This window comes from Taudactylus pleione, unplaced genomic scaffold (assembly GCF_031769625.1).
Source record: "Taudactylus pleione unplaced genomic scaffold, aTauple2 ptg000305l, whole genome shotgun sequence".
In the NCBI taxonomy this organism is placed as follows: Eukaryota; Metazoa; Chordata; class Amphibia; order Anura; family Myobatrachidae; genus Taudactylus; species Taudactylus pleione.
In genome coordinates this window covers 9,902,093-9,919,750 of record NW_028284706.1, presented here as the reverse complement: position 1 = coordinate 9,919,750, position 17,658 = coordinate 9,902,093, and the positions used below count along the sequence as shown (strand labels likewise).

The following is a 17,658-nucleotide window of genomic DNA, read 5'->3' as shown; positions in this document are numbered from 1 at the left end:
AGGATGCTCCGGGGAGCTGTAAGGGCAGCTGTGTGACCACCTGAAGCTTCCTAAGGACACTCCAGGTGACACTACTGCATAGATTCTGGCTGCAGGGTGCCATTCTAGGCACATTGCTAGCCAGATGAGGCTAGCAGAAAAAAGCTCAGAGGGCCAGACCAAATTACGAGGTTCCCCATCCCTGCCATAGGGTATGTCTATCAAACTCTCCAAACAGTGCATAACAGGTAACGGGTTTCAATTACTCTGTATCAAACATTGGTCTATGGGGGTCATTCAGACCCACTCGTGAGCGGCAGTACGCTCGCAAGTGGGTCGATGTTCCCCACTGCGCATGCGCACGATGTAGGGAGCTCCGTCGTGCGCATGCGCGAGACCCGGACTGCGACAGCCAAGCTGTCGCTCCGGGTCTCGAACCAAAGGGGGCGTGCTGTCGATGTTGATTGACAGCACGCCCCCTTTGGTGGGCGTGCCGGGGGCGTGCCTGCCAGCCGTAGGCGTTCCCATGGGAACGCCTACCGTCTGAAGCCGGCCCCACTGACATCACTAGTGATGTCAGTGGGAGTGATTTTGGCTCTGATAGAGCCAAAATCACTCCAGGGCTTGTGGCTGGGAGACCCTACCGCAGGGTCTCCGTCGCAAGTCCGATGGTCACGATGGTGAAGACCATCGCGACCATCTTTTTGGACGCTCGTATATGCTGTGGGTGGTGACCCACAGCTATACGGGCATCCAGGAGGACGCTCCATTTTAATGGAGGAGGGCCCTGATTCAGAGCGAGCGCTCTGGTCAGAGCGTCCGGCTCTGAATCAGGCCCTATATCAGCAGCAGGAATGACATCCTGCTAAAAAGAATACAGAATTGTTACACCATATGTGATAATAACACTGAACTGCTATGTTGTTTATTGGATACATACTGAGAGAACTATGAGGGAAAAACAAAGACTGTGCTCAAAATCCTTTAAAACACTTTCTATTTTTTCCCTTCACATATTCTTCTTTATATGTGTTTAATAATTATTTAGCTAAAAATCAAATAAAATTCCTACATAGGATTTGAATAAAAATATTTTTATTTTATCAAAACAAATCTGATAATATTAAAATATTACAAATGTCTAATATATAAGGCTTTAATGGATAATTATCTGACATAGTGGATTAGGTCGGACTTTAGAGAACTAATTACCCCTCTCCTTTTTATGCATACCTAATACTTTTTATTTACTTCTATTTAAATAGATCTGAGTCCACCTTCATAAAAAGTTGCTTTCCTTTCTGCTTTTTCTTGTCCCTTTTAAAAGTCACGCAGGTGTTTACACTTGCCCATATTTTCTGCATTCAAGCATTTAAACTGTCTTCTATGAGTACCTAATGTCAGCTTATGTCGATGTTTCGAAACAGTTGACATCATTCAATCATATACTGTAGGTGTAGTCATAATGTCATAGCTCACCATGTATTTGATATATATACATATATATATATATATATATATATATATATATATACATATATGTGTGCGTGTCTATATTTATGCGGGTGTATGTATATATATATATATATATATATATACACATACATACACACACACACTGCAGCTCATTAATTTCAATACACCTCCAGATTCATTGATTTCTCTCTTTCTCTGTAAAGGATGAACTTAGGGCCTGATTCAGACCCGGTCGCAAGCGCTGAGCGCTCGCAACCGGGTCGATGGTGGCCCAGAGCGCATGCGCACGATGGAGCCGGCTCCGTCGTGCGCATGCGCGAGACCCGGATAGTGACGGGCAATCCGTCGCTCCGGGTCTCGAACCAAAGGGGGCGTGCTGTCGATGTTGAGTGACAGCACGCCCCCTTTGGTGGGCAGGCCGGAGGGGTGGCTGCCCAAACGGAGGCGCTCCCATGTGAACGTGTGATGTCAGTGGGAGAGATTTTGGCTCTGTTAGAGCCGAAATTTCTCTGGGGCTTGCGGCAATGAGACAAGGGTCTCATCGCAAGCCCGATTGTCGTGATGGTCAAGACCATCGCGACCATCATCATGGGCGCTCGCTATAGCTGTGGGTGGTCACCCACAGCTATGTGATCGGCCAGGAGGCCACTCTAAACAAAAAATAGCCCGGCCCTGATTCAGAGCGAGTGCTCTGTCAGAGCGTCCGGCTCTGAATCAGGGCCTTAATACGTGTGTTTTGCACAGAAAAGAGGCTACCTGCTGTGGCGGGATGCAATAGGGAAACCGACTGACGTAAGCCTGACAGCCGGTTTCCCGACTGCTTTATCCCGGCGTGGGTTAAATGACAGGCGCCTATATCATTTTCCCGATGCCGGGAGACAGGCAGGTTTAGCGCACCCGGGGGGACTTAGAGTTAGGCACGCCCCCCGGGAGGGTTAGGGTTAGGCTAGGGGGAGGGAGGTTTAGGGTTAGGCACCCCCGGGGAAGAGGTTAGGGTTAGGCACCCCTCCAGTGGACTTATATTTAGGCAGCCGGGAAGGGGGGGTTAGGGTTAGGCACTTACAGGGGGGATTAGGGTTAGGCACTTGGGGGGGAGGTTAGGGTTAGGCACCCCTAAGGCGAGTTAGGGTTAGGGGGGTTAGGTTAGGTTAGTATATACTTACCTGAGGACGATCGGGATTTCCAGGGCTGTTGGGCTGCCGCTGCCGGGATCTGTCCATCTGTCGGGCTGCCGCTGCTGGGAATCCGGCGGTATTTCATACCGATTCCGCTGTGTCACGTGGGTGTAGAATTTGTGGCAAAGCCACACCCCCTAACCAAGAGGCCACAACCTTAACTGTGAGGTTACACCCCCTAATTTCAGGCACATGGCTGTGCTGTATGTAATGATCCCTCTTCCTGAGGTAAAGACGTAGAGAGGTATGCTAACAGCTGGGTAATGTTTGATCCCTAAAAATAAATAAATTAGGCCAGGTCATGAGGTGATCATATCGATATAAAAATGCTGTTGACATATGCAGTGGAAGAATTCTGGTGTGCAACATAATGTATTCTTATACTGTGAACTCTTGTAAAAATGTGTAAAGTGTTCTCGTAAATGTCTCCCAGGAAGGAGTTATCAATCGAAAAGTGATCTGCCATGATCACTTTTAGAAATACAGGGCATAGTTTGCATGAAATTGCTTGCCTGAAGAATGTTCCTCTTGTTGGCGTGCAGTGTACCCTCAAAAGTTATGCCATAAGCAACAGTGTACGTGATCACTCATGACCTGGAAAACGCGTGACCACAAAACAGAAGGACAAATGAATCAGCATGTGCTCCAAATGTGACAGATTCCAAACAGCTTGTCAAATCCATGCAGATCTGATGGAAAGGAAGAAGAAAAGTCTATCAATTGTTACCGTCAAATGCCGTCTTGTAGCTGGTGGCTTGAAGGGATGTGTTGCAGCCTGAAAACTATTGCTTAGGCCCATAAATAAAAATCACAAGAGCTGGACCACTAGTCAGTGGAAGAGGGTTCTTTTCAAAGATGAATTGAAGTTTGAGGTGTATGTATCCAAGAGGTACAGGTTCGTTCGTCATGCGATAGGTGAACACGTGCTTCCTGCTTGCATTCAGCTGACAGTCAGGCATGGAGGAGGTTCCATTTTGGTCGGGGATGTTTTGGAGGTGGTGCAATCTGTGACTTCGTAAAAATCGAAGGATTCACAGACTCCAAATGCTACCACAGCATCCTCGTACACCATGCCATCCCTTTCAGCACCCGCCTTATTAATTGTGATTTCACACTACAGCAAGATAACGACCCAAGACATATCTCCAGTCTTTGCAAAAAGTATGTTCAGTCAAAACAATGACAACAGGCTCTGAAGATCACGGTTTGGCCACCCAAGAGTCTTGATCACAATCCTTTGGGACCATCGGCACAGGTGTGTTCGAGATGTGCAAGTAATGAGAAAAACATCACTTTTGGGATTTGAACAAGACAAGTGGGCTGCAATCAGAGCTGAAAGTTTAGACAATTTGACCAACAGAACACCCCACGTTTGCACTGCTGTGATTGCTGCTAAGGGTGGATAATTTGATGAGAGATAAATTTAAGGAAATCAAACTCAATTATTTGTAAACAATATGCATGAGTACAAAACATGTTTATTTGCCAAAATAAATAAATATTCATCACAAACTAGCTGCTTTTGTTCATTACTTTTCGAAAAATTTATAATTTGGGTGATGGTGTATTGAAATAAATGAACTGTAGTGTATATATTATATATATATATTATTATAACCAGTTATTTATATAGCGCACACATATTCCTCAGCGCTTTACAGAGAATATTTGTCCATTCACATCAGTCCCTGCCCCAGTGGAGCTTACAATCTATGGCCCTCATTCAGAGCCGTTCGCTATTTGCGGTCGTTCGTTCAAAAACAAGGGGTGGCTATTCAAATGATCCGTTCGCAAATTGCAGTCTGTTCACACCTCTAAGTCTGAACGAGCGAGCAAAACATACGCTCGTTTATTTGTTAAAAACGCCCCCTGGCCGCTCGCACCATACGTCATGTCCGCTATTTATTAGATTAATCGAGTACATCGAGCAGCGTATGAACTGCTCGCTATTCTTGTGGTTGGTGTTTGCTACCACAAATTTGCGAGCAGTTCTGGCTATAAAATAACCCAGTGACGTGGTCAATGACGCTGCTGTATTAATTATGCACACCCATAATACGCCCGTTTTGACCTTTAAGCACGCCTGCGTTCGGATCTCCACTCCCCATTTTCAAGCACCTTCCCCTGTTACCACCCACATACGCCTCATTCTGTCACTCAAAATAGCAGGCACTCGCTATATAGCGTACAAACGATTTTTGGCCGCACTGACTGGTCCGCGCATGCGTACTAAAAACCGTACGCATGCGCAGATGTGCAAACATCGCTCGGAACGAGCGTACTGCCGCTAACGAGCGGCTCTGAATGAGGGCCTATGTTCCCTATCACATGCACACACACACTTGACCATCGCGACCATCGGGCTTGAGATGAGACCCTTGTTGTAGGGTCTCGTCTGCCGCAAGCCCTGGAGTGCTTTTGGCTCTATCAGATCCAAAAGCACTCCTACTGACATCACTAGTGATGTCAGTGGGGCCGGCCCCAGACGGTAGGCGTTCCCATGGGCAGCCACCCCCCCGGCCCGCCCCTGTCCGGCTCCTTCCGCGAGACGTCGGGACCCTTGTGCACGTGTGACTTGCAGGTGACGCGTGCACACTCGTGTCACTGAAAAGATGCACTACTACGAAAGGAGCAATGAAGCCGCACGCGAAGACAGCTGATATTCCGATAAGCTGTCTCCACACCTGAGAAATTATGAATTGCTCTGGCGCTTGCAGCGAGTTAGTATGTTAATTATCATGATCCGTTCAGACCCCGATAATTAACATAATACATAGATCCCTTAGAGGACAACACAAAAAAGGGTATAAGCTATCACATGATTAATGCTTACTCACCTGTGTTCTACAGCAGCCACTACAAAGCCATAAGATGCCAGCTCCATAAAGAGGGATGAGTATATTGTTCTGTGGAAAGAACATGACAGTGGTGCATGACAACCAAACATTGGCAACAGGAAAACAGCTTTTGCATTTCTTCCAGAGGGGACATGATCAAACAGTGTGAACTTAGCACAAGTAAGGAAATATAAGTTTAGAGAATTATTTTATACTACAGCTATTCCCCCATCAAACAGGACACATGACCAGATGTCGTGACCATCTAATCAGCTGCCATTGACAAAAACATCAGACGTGCTCGATTAAAATTCTGATGCTCAGCTGTAAAGATAAAGTAAGTACATTGGCCCTCATTCAGACCCACTCGCAAGTGGGTCGATGGTCCCCACTGCGCATGCGCACGACGGAGGGAGCTCCGTCGTGCGCATGCGCGAGACCCAACGAGCGAAGGACTTTCCTTCGCTCGGAGTGTCTCATCAAAGGGGGCGTGCTGTCGATGGTGACTGACAGTACGCCCCCTTTGGTGGGCGTGCCGGGGGCGTGCCTGCCAGACGTAGGCGTTCCCAAGGGAACGCCTACCGTCTGAAGCCGGCCCCACTGACATCACTAGTGATGTCAGTGGGAGTGATTTTGGCTCTGATAGAGCCAAAATCACTCCTGGCCTTGCGGTTGAAAAACCCAACCGCAGGCTTTTGCTCGCAGTTTCGATGGTCGCGATGGTCAAGACCATCGCGACCATCATCCTGCACGCTCGTATATGCTGTGGGTGGTGACCCACAGCTATACGAGCGTCCAGGAGGACGCTCCATATTAATGGAGGTGGGCCCTGATTCAGAGCGAGCGCTCTGGTCAGAGCGTCCGGCTCTGAATCAGGGCCATAGTCTTCTGCTGAACCCTTAAGCTGAAAAGAGTACATATTATTCTGCTAAACCGTGGAGCATTTCTTTAACCTTTTTTAACTTTTGATTGAAAGTATTTGTAACCCTATGATTATTTATAGGATCTAGATTATATTGTTATCTGCAATATGTGTGCCTCCACCCAGATAATTAAAGGTTGTCTGGGAAACCTGACTCCACTATATGGGTATTACACTTGTACTTATGCGATTAGTGTGTATGCACTATCAGTGAGTAGATATGAGATAGACCCAAAGCTTACAACTGTACAATTGTTACCACCCGACTCCGTTCTTCTTTTCTTTACAGGTGTTCACTTTCCAGTAACTTCTCAGCGCATATAAGCTTGGTAAATATAACTCAACAATAACATAAACTTTTATGTAATTTTTTATACATAGCACACTAGATAACTTATACCAGTGATAAACATGCACAATACAATGTCATATGGTATCTATTAGTATGGCTATCACCACACAAACATATAGGGTCCTTTTCCTCTTTTCACACCCAATGAATAGGATGTATATAAAGTCTTCCCTTTATTGTGTCCCTCCTGTGGTGTTCTTATGGGAACAAAGAAATATATATATATTAAGTCTCGGAATTGTTCCAATTAACTGCAATACAGTCTCGAATGAATAATTATAAATTCCAAGCAAACTTGTTCCAGAACCTGTGGGTTCTATGGTAAATTCTTTTCCTGTAACCAATAATTCCCTCCTGTGGTTTGTAGTATAGAGCCAAAGTAGCTGGCTATGTGCTCTTTTATTACTTCTACAGGTACAGGCTGTTAGGGTATTCTATAGAATTCTAGCAGGAGCAGTCCCTAAGTACAAGGCTGATAGATTTGGTATTTAACCAAATTACTGCAGTCTCAGGGACAAATATCTTAACCAGCTATGCACCCTTTTATAGTTCCTTCCTTGTGTAGCTGTAAGATGGATTATCTCTGTAATAGTCAGTTTCATATATAAAGGATTTTCCTCAGTTAAATCCTAATAGGAGTTACATTAGCTTGAATGGCAGACTACTAAATGTGCCTTGCCTTATTTATCCTTAAAGCTAGAAAATCACACTGTACTGCTGTTATAATCGTTGAGTGAGTGTGTAATGATGATCTACTCACATAGCCGCTTCAGTGCTGTTCTTTTCGCCTTTGACTCTCATTGAGCAACTGTAACTCATGAATGCTGCTGCTGCTGCTGTACACTGACACATCAGAGCCCCGCCCCCGGCTCTGATTGGTTGCCGGCAAATCCCTTACCCCCGGCCTGTGGAGCGCTCCAATACTTTCTCCTGCCGCCTCTCAGAGCGGCTAGCAGTGGTGGGAGGTCCTCCTGACCCTCCCCCGTCTTCCGGCGCCGGACTTCTCCCGCCCGCGATAGCGGTGATAGCGACTGTCCTTGGCTCCTCTACAGGCGCCCCTCACTGGCCCCGCTTCCGCTGACCAGAACTCCCAGCTCCGAGCTCCTACAGGTCAGTGTGGTGCGGTCACTGGAGGGGGGAACAGCAGTCTGGCCCTGGGCGCTAGCGCAGGACTTATATAGCTAACTCGCGCCGCGCGACCTATCTCCCTTCCCGCTCACAGCGCGAGCTCCCTCTCCTCCTCGCGCTGCTTCCAGCAGCTTCTGCTCCTCGCGCTCCCTGTTTCTCTTCAGCCCTGCATGTATAAACAATCCTACACTGCCCCTGCTTTGGCTCTATCCAACCCCTCACAATCTGAGCAACACTTATTCACAGCACCAAATACAAGTCCTACAATACAATATCATCAGTACATAGTCTACCCCCATATATATATATTTATATATACACATACACAGATATATATATATATATACATACATATATATATATATATATATACACAGACATGTAATAGGCATAAATAAAAACATCAAGGTGCCAGACAGCACTCTCAATGCATCTATTGGGTATTAAATCCCAACAGGTACTTAGCCCATTATACTAGGGCTACAATATCTCCCCCTGATAATCTATGTAGATCCACTGAAAAGATTATCAACTTTTATACTATTGCTAGTAACTATTATTATCGATTATTTACCCCCTGCTGTCCCAGAATACCCAAAGTAAGGCCAATTAAGAACTATGCTGGGGTGTATTATTCTAGTTACTTTTCTAGGTTCTCCCAGACTATCATATGTCAAAATCAGGGGTGGCTTTATTTCCCTTCTGGGCCTTGTGCCACTTTCAAATATTTCCACATCCCCTTCTTCATGAACAGAGCAGCTTTCTTGTAAGCTTTCCTCATCTTTTTCCATAGGAAATTCATTACTAATTTTACACTTATTTGTACTATCCTCTACACTCCCGACTCTTTCTGGCGGAATCTCAGGTAAGTATTCTATTTGAGGGGGGTTTTCCATATAGAAGTATCCATGTCTCTCATTTTCCATCTCTTGTTCTTCAGTATCACTTAGTTCCAAGTGGCTTATTTTTTGTTTTATTGTCTTCTCTTTTGGTTTTCTTTTAGAAGCCACTACACCTGAAGGTTGAAAGTTATCCAGTCGAATTTCATCTCCAATAGGAAGCAAGTGTTGCCTATGGTAAGTATATGTTTTATTAGAGCCATCTTCCGGTATAATTTTGTACACCGGCAAATCTGAAAACTTTTCCGCCACTACATAGGGTTCCTCCTTCCACCAGTTGGCTATCTTAAATTTCCTAGGTACCCCTAATTGCCTGAGGAGTACCCTGTCTCCAGGAGCTAGTTCCTGATTGCGGACCCTTTGATCATATATGGTCTTATTCTTTTGTGCAAGCTTGTTGGCTGTTCTGTTAGCTAATTCAAAGGCTGTTCGTAATTCACTCCTAAGATTCTCTACATACTTGGTGTGGGAAATGGGTGATTTGGGATTTGTATTGATTCCCATGCACACATCAATAGGAAGTTTAGCTTCCCTCCCAAACATTAAAAAGTAGGGTGATAACCCTGTAGATTCGTTTTTTGTGCAATTATAGGCATGTACCAGTTTATTTATGTACTGTCTCCACTTACTCTTATCCAACGGATTTAATGTGCCCAACATATTTAGCAACGTACGGTTAAACCGCTCGGGTTGGGGGTCTCCCTGGGGGTGGTAAGGTGTGGTCCTAGATTTTTTTATGCCACAAATGTTGCAGAGCTCCTTGATCAACCTGCTCTCAAAGTCTCTTCCTTGATCCGAGTGTAACCTATTTGGAAGGCCATAATGTACAAAATATCTATCCCATAAAGTGTTGGCCACGGTAAGAGCCTTTTGGTTAGGGGTCACGTAGGCTTGTGCGTATCGAGTGAAATGGTCTCTTACCACCAACACATTGCACTTTTTTCCAGCATCAACTTCCAGTGTTAGATAATCAACACATACTAGATCCATTGGGCCAGCACTTTGGATATGTCCCAGTGGGGCTGCTCGATTAGGTAAAGTTTTTCGTAGGACGCAATTCCCGCATGACTTACAGTAATTTTCGACTTCCGCTCTCATGTTTGGCCAGTAGAACCTATCCGCTACTAACCCATAGGTTTTATCCATTCCTAGATGGCCATGGTCATCGTGCAGGGCATGCATCACTATCTTCCTATATTTATATGGTAGCACTATTTGAAACTTCTTGCTTTTTCCCATCTTAGAACCAATTCTGTATAGGAGTCCATTTTTTATTAATAATTTATTTCTTTGCTTACGCAACAATTGAGCTTCTCGGGATGTTTTGGAAGAATTAGTAGAAATAGCGACATGGTGGTTCAATTCTTCATACAAGGGTCCTATCTCAGAATCTTTCAATTGTTCCCTTTGTAATTTTCCATGATCCACCTTGGGTATTCCCTCTAACTCATCTACACTCAACCAACAATATGAGAGAGGCAGGACTTTATCAGATGCCCCCAAACTGCTAACCATTTCTTGGCAGTTTTCAATGTCCATTCTCATGTGGTGGCACATTCCCTTGACATCCCCAGCAGGCACTTCTATCCATTCTTCTTTTTGTTCTTCAGCCACTTGATTTGGGATTCGGGACAAAGAGTCAGCATCCGTGTTATTAACTCCAGGCCGGTATTTCAGTTTAAAGTCGTAGAGAGCCAATGCAGATAACCACCTATGTCCCGTGGCATCCAGTCGGGCAGTGGTTTGAATGTAAGTTAACGGATTATTATCCGTGTGTACTACAAAGGACGCACCATAGAGATAGTCGTGGAATTTGTCTACAATACACCATTTAAGTGCTAAAAATTCGAGTTTGTGAGCGGGGTACCTTTTCTCACTGGGTGACAATCCTCGACTTACAAATGACACTGGCCTTAACTGATCTTGTTGGGTCTGATATAATACCCCCCCTATCCCTTCTAGGGAGGCGTCCGTATGTAAAGTGTAGGGTAGCAGGGGGTCAGCATAGGCCAATACTGGTGCCTCTGTTAGACAGGTTTTAAGATTTACAAATGAATCTTCACATTCTTGGGTCCACCTGCTCCCAAATGGCTCATTAGGATGGTGATATATTTTGAGCTCTTGCGGAGATTTCTTTGGAGATTTACCTGCAGGTGGGTACCCTTTAGTCAGGTCGGTCAGGGGTTTAGCTATTTTAGAATAATTAGGCACAAACCGGCGGTAGAACCCGCAAAATCCCAAAAATGAACGCAGTTCTTTCAGTTTTGTGGGAATGGGCCATTTATTGACAGCTTCAACTTTGGAAGGGTCTGTGGCTATTCCATGCCGGCTGACGATGTGGCCCAAATATTTCACGGATTCCTGACACAGTCGACATTTGTCTAATGACAGCTTTAGTCCTCCTTCTTCCAGTCGATCAAGGACTTTCAATAACCTCTTGTTATGTTCTTCGAGTGTGTTTCCAAATATTATTATATCATCTAGATAAACTATGGCTTCCCTATAGTTCATGTCTCCCATGATCCGATCCATTGTTCTTTGAAAAGTGGCGGGAGCTCCCTTGATACCCTGGGGCATCATTAAGAATTCAAAGAAACCGAGGGGGCATATAAATGCGGTTTTCTCCCTATCTGTTGGGTACATGGGTATTTGGTAGAACCCACTTCGAAGGTCCAACACAGAGAACCAAGCACTCCCTTGTAAGCAATCTAGGGCCTCGTCAATCCTTGGCACCACATATTGGTCTGGCACCGTCCTCTGATTTAACGTCCTGTAGTCAACGCACATGCGGACATCACCATTCTTCTTCCGTGCGATCACAATCGGAGAGGCATATGGGCTTCGTGACTCTATTATTATTTGGTTCTCTAGCAACCCCTTTAAATGTAATCTGACATCATCAAAATCTGCAGGCGGAATTCGGCGGGAACGTTCTCGGAAAGGTGTTTCATCCGTCATCTTTATTTGATGTTCTGCCCCTTTGGCTACTCCCAAGTCCCATTCCCCTAGAGAGAAAACTGATTTTCGTCTTTCTAACTCAAGTATTAAATATTCCATATCTTGAAAGGAAATATCGCTATTTCGGAAACACTCAGCAAACCCCCTCTGTACATCACATCCTACACCTCCCACCCCTGTCTGCACGTTCCATGTGTTAACTGAAGGTGTGGTCTCATTTTTTTGACACCATTCAGCAAGCATGTGGTATATGTTGGTGTTAGTTCCAATTATAATGGGAAGTTCACTTCTCCCCCCTGGAATTTCTGGGCATATAAGAGCAATAAAAGGTATCTGAACTTCTTGGCCATCAGCACTTATCACTTCCAATATTGCTTGCACATACCCTAGATAAGGGTACTTTTCTGTACTTAACCCCCAAATAACAAGCCCGGTTAGAGGCTGTATGGAGACTTCACACAAATGTTCACGATACCATGATTCAAATATTATAGAAACCTGTGAGCCACTGTCTAATAATACATTACATGGGCTCCCATTCACCTTTGCAGACACAATTGGGGTGGGTCCCAATAAACCTTCTGGTAGAGCGCCATTCCACCAAGTGTTCCCCATAGCGCATATACTAATTTCTAGGGGGCCTGTGAGGGGGTCACAGACCTCCCCCGTCCGTTTCCCGGCTCCCTGAGGTCTCTACCTTGTTCAGGGTTTTCATGAAAATTGTCATCATGTACAACATTCAGGGGGCATTCATATGACAAATGTCCCCTTCTCCCGCATCTATAGCACCCCCTATTTATAGGCCTGACTCCTCGGCCTATTCCTCTACTGGAAGTGATAGGAGTATTCACTCCTTGCCGTGTGGTATTGGCACTTTGGGACGCGATGAACCTATCTATTTTGGCGTTCTGCTCCTCCATCATTTTAAGTATTTTTTCCTCAAAAGACGTAGGTTCTACGGCAGGTACTACCACTTTTACTTTTTTCACAGTGTTTTCCCGCAATTCTATCATAGTTTCCTCCAGCTTGACATCTTTCATCAGTTCATTAAATGTCGGGGGTGGTTTCCGTATCTCTGAACACCTAATTTTTTGGGCAACAGGGTCGGATGTTAAAGCACCCCTCAGTAACTGCCTCATTCTACTTTCATCAACATCTTCTTTTTTTATCCCATCCTTCTCCACTATTTTATATAGAAGTTTGTCCAATCTAAATAAATATGTACTTAATTTCTCCCTTGGCTCCTGGAATGTATGATGGAGCCTAGAGATTAAGTCTCCTACATCTTCCAGTGTCCCGTACGCATAGTCTAATGCTTCCAAATAAATATCTAATGTGGCATCAGGGTTGCTCCTTCTAGTAGCCTGGATGACCCCCATGGCAGGTCCCCTCAAGCTTTCGACTACCCTTTGTTTTTTTATGGGATCAGGGCATTTCCACTCTTCAGTCTGCTGCACTGCCGCCTCTTTCCATGCATCATATTGTTCTTCCCCAGCAGGTACTGGTTGTATACCAGAAAAAATTCTTAATCTCCTGTAGCTTCCCTCGTAATGCCATCTCTCTAATTGAGTGACTACTCGTTCCATAATGTTTTCAAACTGACTCCCACATTTTTCCTCACTATTATCCGGGTCTCCTCTACTCTCTCCCCCATTACTTTCTTTAGTAGAGCTAACTTTTTGTGTCGGCAGACCGGTATTCTCCGCTTCTCTTGTTCTTGGCCATATTATGCTCCATCTCCTCCCTGTATTGTAATCTGCAATCATCATTACAGGGATCAGGTTAGGGTCTAACTCCCTTTCCGTTTCTATAAGCATGGCGCATACCAGCCCTAATTCTCCTCTCCATTTATCCACTATTTGAGGTTGTATTATCCCACATAATGTTCTAACTTGCTTAATTACGTAGTCATCTGTGAATTCTGAGAAATTTCCTCCCACTGCAAAACACCTTTTTGGGTCTACCCCTTTACTCTCACACCATAAATACAGTTCATCCCCACTAAAACATTCCATTTTTTTCTTTTACTGCTTACTAGGTAACCCTCGAATCTCAGCAGTACGCCTCCAAATGTAACCCTATGATTATTTATAGGATCTAGATTATATTGTTATCTGCAATATGTGTGCCTCCACCCAGATAATTAAAGGTTGTCTGGGAAACCTGACTCCACTATATGGGTATTACACTTGTACTTATGCGATTAGTGTGTATGCACTATCAGTGAGTAGATATGAGATAGACCCAAAGCTTACAACTGTACAATTGTTACCACCCGACTCTGTTCTTCTTTTCTTTACAGGTGTTCACTTTCCAGTAACTTCTCAGCGCATATAAGCTTGGTAAATATAACTCAACAATAACATAAACTTTTATGTAATTTTTTATACATAGCACACTAGATAACTTATACCAGTGATAAACATGCACAATACAATGTCATATGGTATCTATTAGTATGGCTATCACCACACAAACATATAGGGTCCTTTTCCTCTTTTCACACCCAATGAATAGGATGTATATAAAGTCTTCCCTTTATTGTGTCCCTCCTGTGGTGTTCTTATGGGAACAAAGAAATCTATATATATTAAGTCTCGGAATTGTTCCAATTAACTGCAATACAGTCTCGAATGAATAATTATAAATTCCAAGCAAACTTGTTCCAGAACCTGTGGGTTCTATGGTAAATTCTTTTCCTGTAACCAATAATTCCCTCCTGTGGTTTGTAGTATAGAGCCAAAGTAGCTGGCTATGTGCTCTTTTATTACTTCTACAGGTACAGGCTGTTAGGGTATTCTATAGAATTCTAGCAGGAGCAGTCCCTAAGTACAAGGCTGATAGATTTGGTATTTAACCAAATTACTGCAGTCTCAGGGACAAATATCTTAACCAGCTATGCACCCTTTTATAGTTCCTTCCTTGTGTAGCTGTAAGATGGATTATCTCCGTAATAGTCAGTTTCATATATAAAGGATTTTCCTCAGTTAAATCCTAATAGGAGTTACATTAGCTTGAATGGCAGACTACTAAATGTGCCTTGCCTTATTTATCCTTAAAGCTAGAAAATCACACTGTACTGCTGTTATAATCGTTGAGTGAGTGTGTAATGATGATCTACTCACATAGCCGCTTCAGTGCTGTTCTTTTCGCCTTTGACTCTCATTGAGCAACTGTAACTCATGAATGCTGCTGCTGCTGCTGTACACTGACACATCAGAGCCCCGCCCCCGGCTCTGATTGGTTGCCGGCAAATCCCTTACCCCCGGCCTGTGGAGCGCTCCAATACTTTCTCCTGCCGCCTCTCAGAGCGGCTAGCAGTGGTGGGAGGTCCTCCTGACCCTCCCCCGTCTTCCGGCGCCGGACTTCTCCCGCCCGCGATAGCGGTGATAGCGACTGTCCTTGGCTCCTCTACAGGCGCCCCTCACTGGCCCCGCTTCCGCTGACCAGAACTCCCAGCTCCGAGCTCCTGCAGGTCAGTGTGGTGCGGTCACTGGAGGGGGGAACAGCAGTCTGGCCCTGGGCGCTAGCGCAGGACTTATATAGCTAACTCGCGCCGCGCGACCTATCTCCCTTCCCGCTCACAGCGCGAGCTCCCTCTCCTCCTCGCGCTGCTTCCAGCAGCTTCTGCTCCTCGCGCTCCCTGTTTCTCTTCAGCCCTGCATGTATAAACAATCCTACACTGCCCCTGCTTTGGCTCTATCCAACCCCTCACAATCTGAGCAACACTTATTCACAGCACCAAATACAAGTCCTACAATACAATATCATCAGTACATAGTCTACCCCCATATATATATATTTATATATACACATACACAGATATATATATATATATACATACATATATATATATATATATATATACACAGACATGTAATAGGCATAAATAAAAACATCAAGGTGCCAGACAGCACTCTCAATGCATCTATTGGGTATTAAATCCCAACAGGTACTTAGCCCATTATACTAGGGCTACATATTACTGATGACAGTTTGTTTGCCAAAATACTGAACACTAGTAATGCATTATTTGCTTATTCAGTGCAAAATATAAAATGCACAATAATTGAATAAGTAAATGGGTAGAGGTGAAATGCTGCTGCACTTATATCTTCAGGTAGTTATTAGTCATGGTTCTCTGCTCACCTGCAAGACCCAAGCCCATGAGAGTAGATGATAAGCGGCCTCCGTTGTTTGCCAGATATAAACTTTCCATTCCAGGTTACAGAAATTTTTGGGGAACCTAGTAACAATGATATATTCTTACTAAAGTGGTGTTTATTTAAAGTACTACAATGTTATGATAATAATCATTTCAGACTATAATGTACTGTATGTTGTCATATATTTTATGTATTTAATAATGAACCTGTCCATGTACTACAGTGATGAAACAATTCTAAGACCTAATATGAGTCTCGCTAGCACTTACATGATGGCCTATCTACCTGTCTACTACTGTGTGTGTGGACAACCCCAGGCCAATGTTGGTGGTATTAACTAATGCATTTCGCCATGGTGCGTGACTTTCTCACTGGGTTCTGTCTCCACAATGCTTTACAGTACTTATTATTGACTCATTCTATATCCCTACTGTTGTCCATATCTAGTATGTCATTTATTATATCATCCACCACATGCTATTCCATTTATTATTATTTAATCTACTAACTATTGGTACACCCATAGGGTCTGATCAGGGCCGAAACTAGGATTTTTGGCACCTGGGGCAAGACAGTAATTTGGCGCCCCCCTGGTAATTCCCCTATTGTAATGCCCTCTGCAGCAGTGCCCCTATAGTAATGCCCCCTTCAGCAGTGCACCTATAGTAATGCCCCCTGAGGTAATGCCCATGTAGTAGTGCCCATATAGTAATACCTCTGTAGTAGTGACCATATGGTAATGCACCCATAGTAATGCCACCGTAGTGCCTATAAAGTAGGGATGTGCAGGCTCAGATAGGTTCCACAAAAGTCCAGGAATGATGATGTTCGTCCATGTAAGATGACGTTTAGCCTCTTTCTGAGTTCCGTTTTTTTGGAGGGAAAAATCCGAACTCAACGTGCAAACTCGATCCGAGCCTGCACATCCCTACTATAAAGTAATGCCCTTGTAGTAGTGCCCATATGGTAATGCCCCTTTAGTATTGCCCATATAGTAATGCCCCAATAGTAATGCCCCTGCAGTGGTGCTCGTATAGTAATGGCCCTGTAGTAGTGCCCATATAGTAATACCTCTGTAGTAGTGCCCATATTGTAATGCCCATGTAGTAGTGCCCATAAGTTAATGCCCCTGTAGTAGTGCCCATATGGTAATGCCCCTGTAGTGCCGCTTACAGAAAAAAACAAAAAACATTACTTACTTTAAATCCCGCTCCGACATCCGCTGCCGTCTGGTCCGCCCGTCTGCTCCTCGGAACTATAGGAGAGACGTCATGATGTCTCTCTCATAGTGCCCGTGGGGAGAGCCGGAAGCTGGAGTTCAGGAGAGGACTCCAGCCACCGGCTACCGTGGCGCTGCAGGGAAGCAGCCGGGTGCCCACTGGTAATAAAATGTCAGTGGATATCCGGCTTGGAGCCTCCCTGCAGCACCGGGCTGGAGGACACTGGCGGTGGGTGCACCTCCAGCCCCCCACTAGTTGCGGCCCTGGCCTGATTCAGGTTGAATCGCAAGGCTGCGGATACACGCAACCTATCAATGTTTGTGTTCTGTGCATGAATATGCATCACAGTGAGCGTGTGTAAGCCAGCTACTGCGATCAGGTATGCAAATGCAGCGGACACGCAGCAGCACAAAGAAATGAATGACAGGAAGCACCGTTTGGGGGAGGAGAGGGGGGGTGGTCAAAGGAATGCAGGTGTGCCTGTGCGTTTGAATGCCGTTACAGTGGCGTGCATAATTAAGCCCCTGTGATGGCATAGGCAGCCAG

General features: G+C 44.8%; 1 protein-coding gene across 1 annotated transcript in view; it reads right to left on the bottom strand.

The window, feature by feature from the left end:
• LOC148511566 (platelet-activating factor acetylhydrolase 2, cytoplasmic-like) overlaps window positions 1-17,658 on the bottom strand; it is a 54,835-nt gene that overhangs the window by 35,727 nt on the left and 1,450 nt on the right. The window contains exons 3-4 of the mRNA XM_088442153.1: window positions 15,876-15,972; window positions 5,468-5,536 (exon numbers count right to left, since the gene is read on the bottom strand). Coding sequence (XP_088298279.1) covers window positions 5,468-5,536; window positions 15,876-15,972 — 166 coding nt within the window. The remainder of the gene's footprint in view (window positions 1-5,467; window positions 5,537-15,875; window positions 15,973-17,658) is intronic.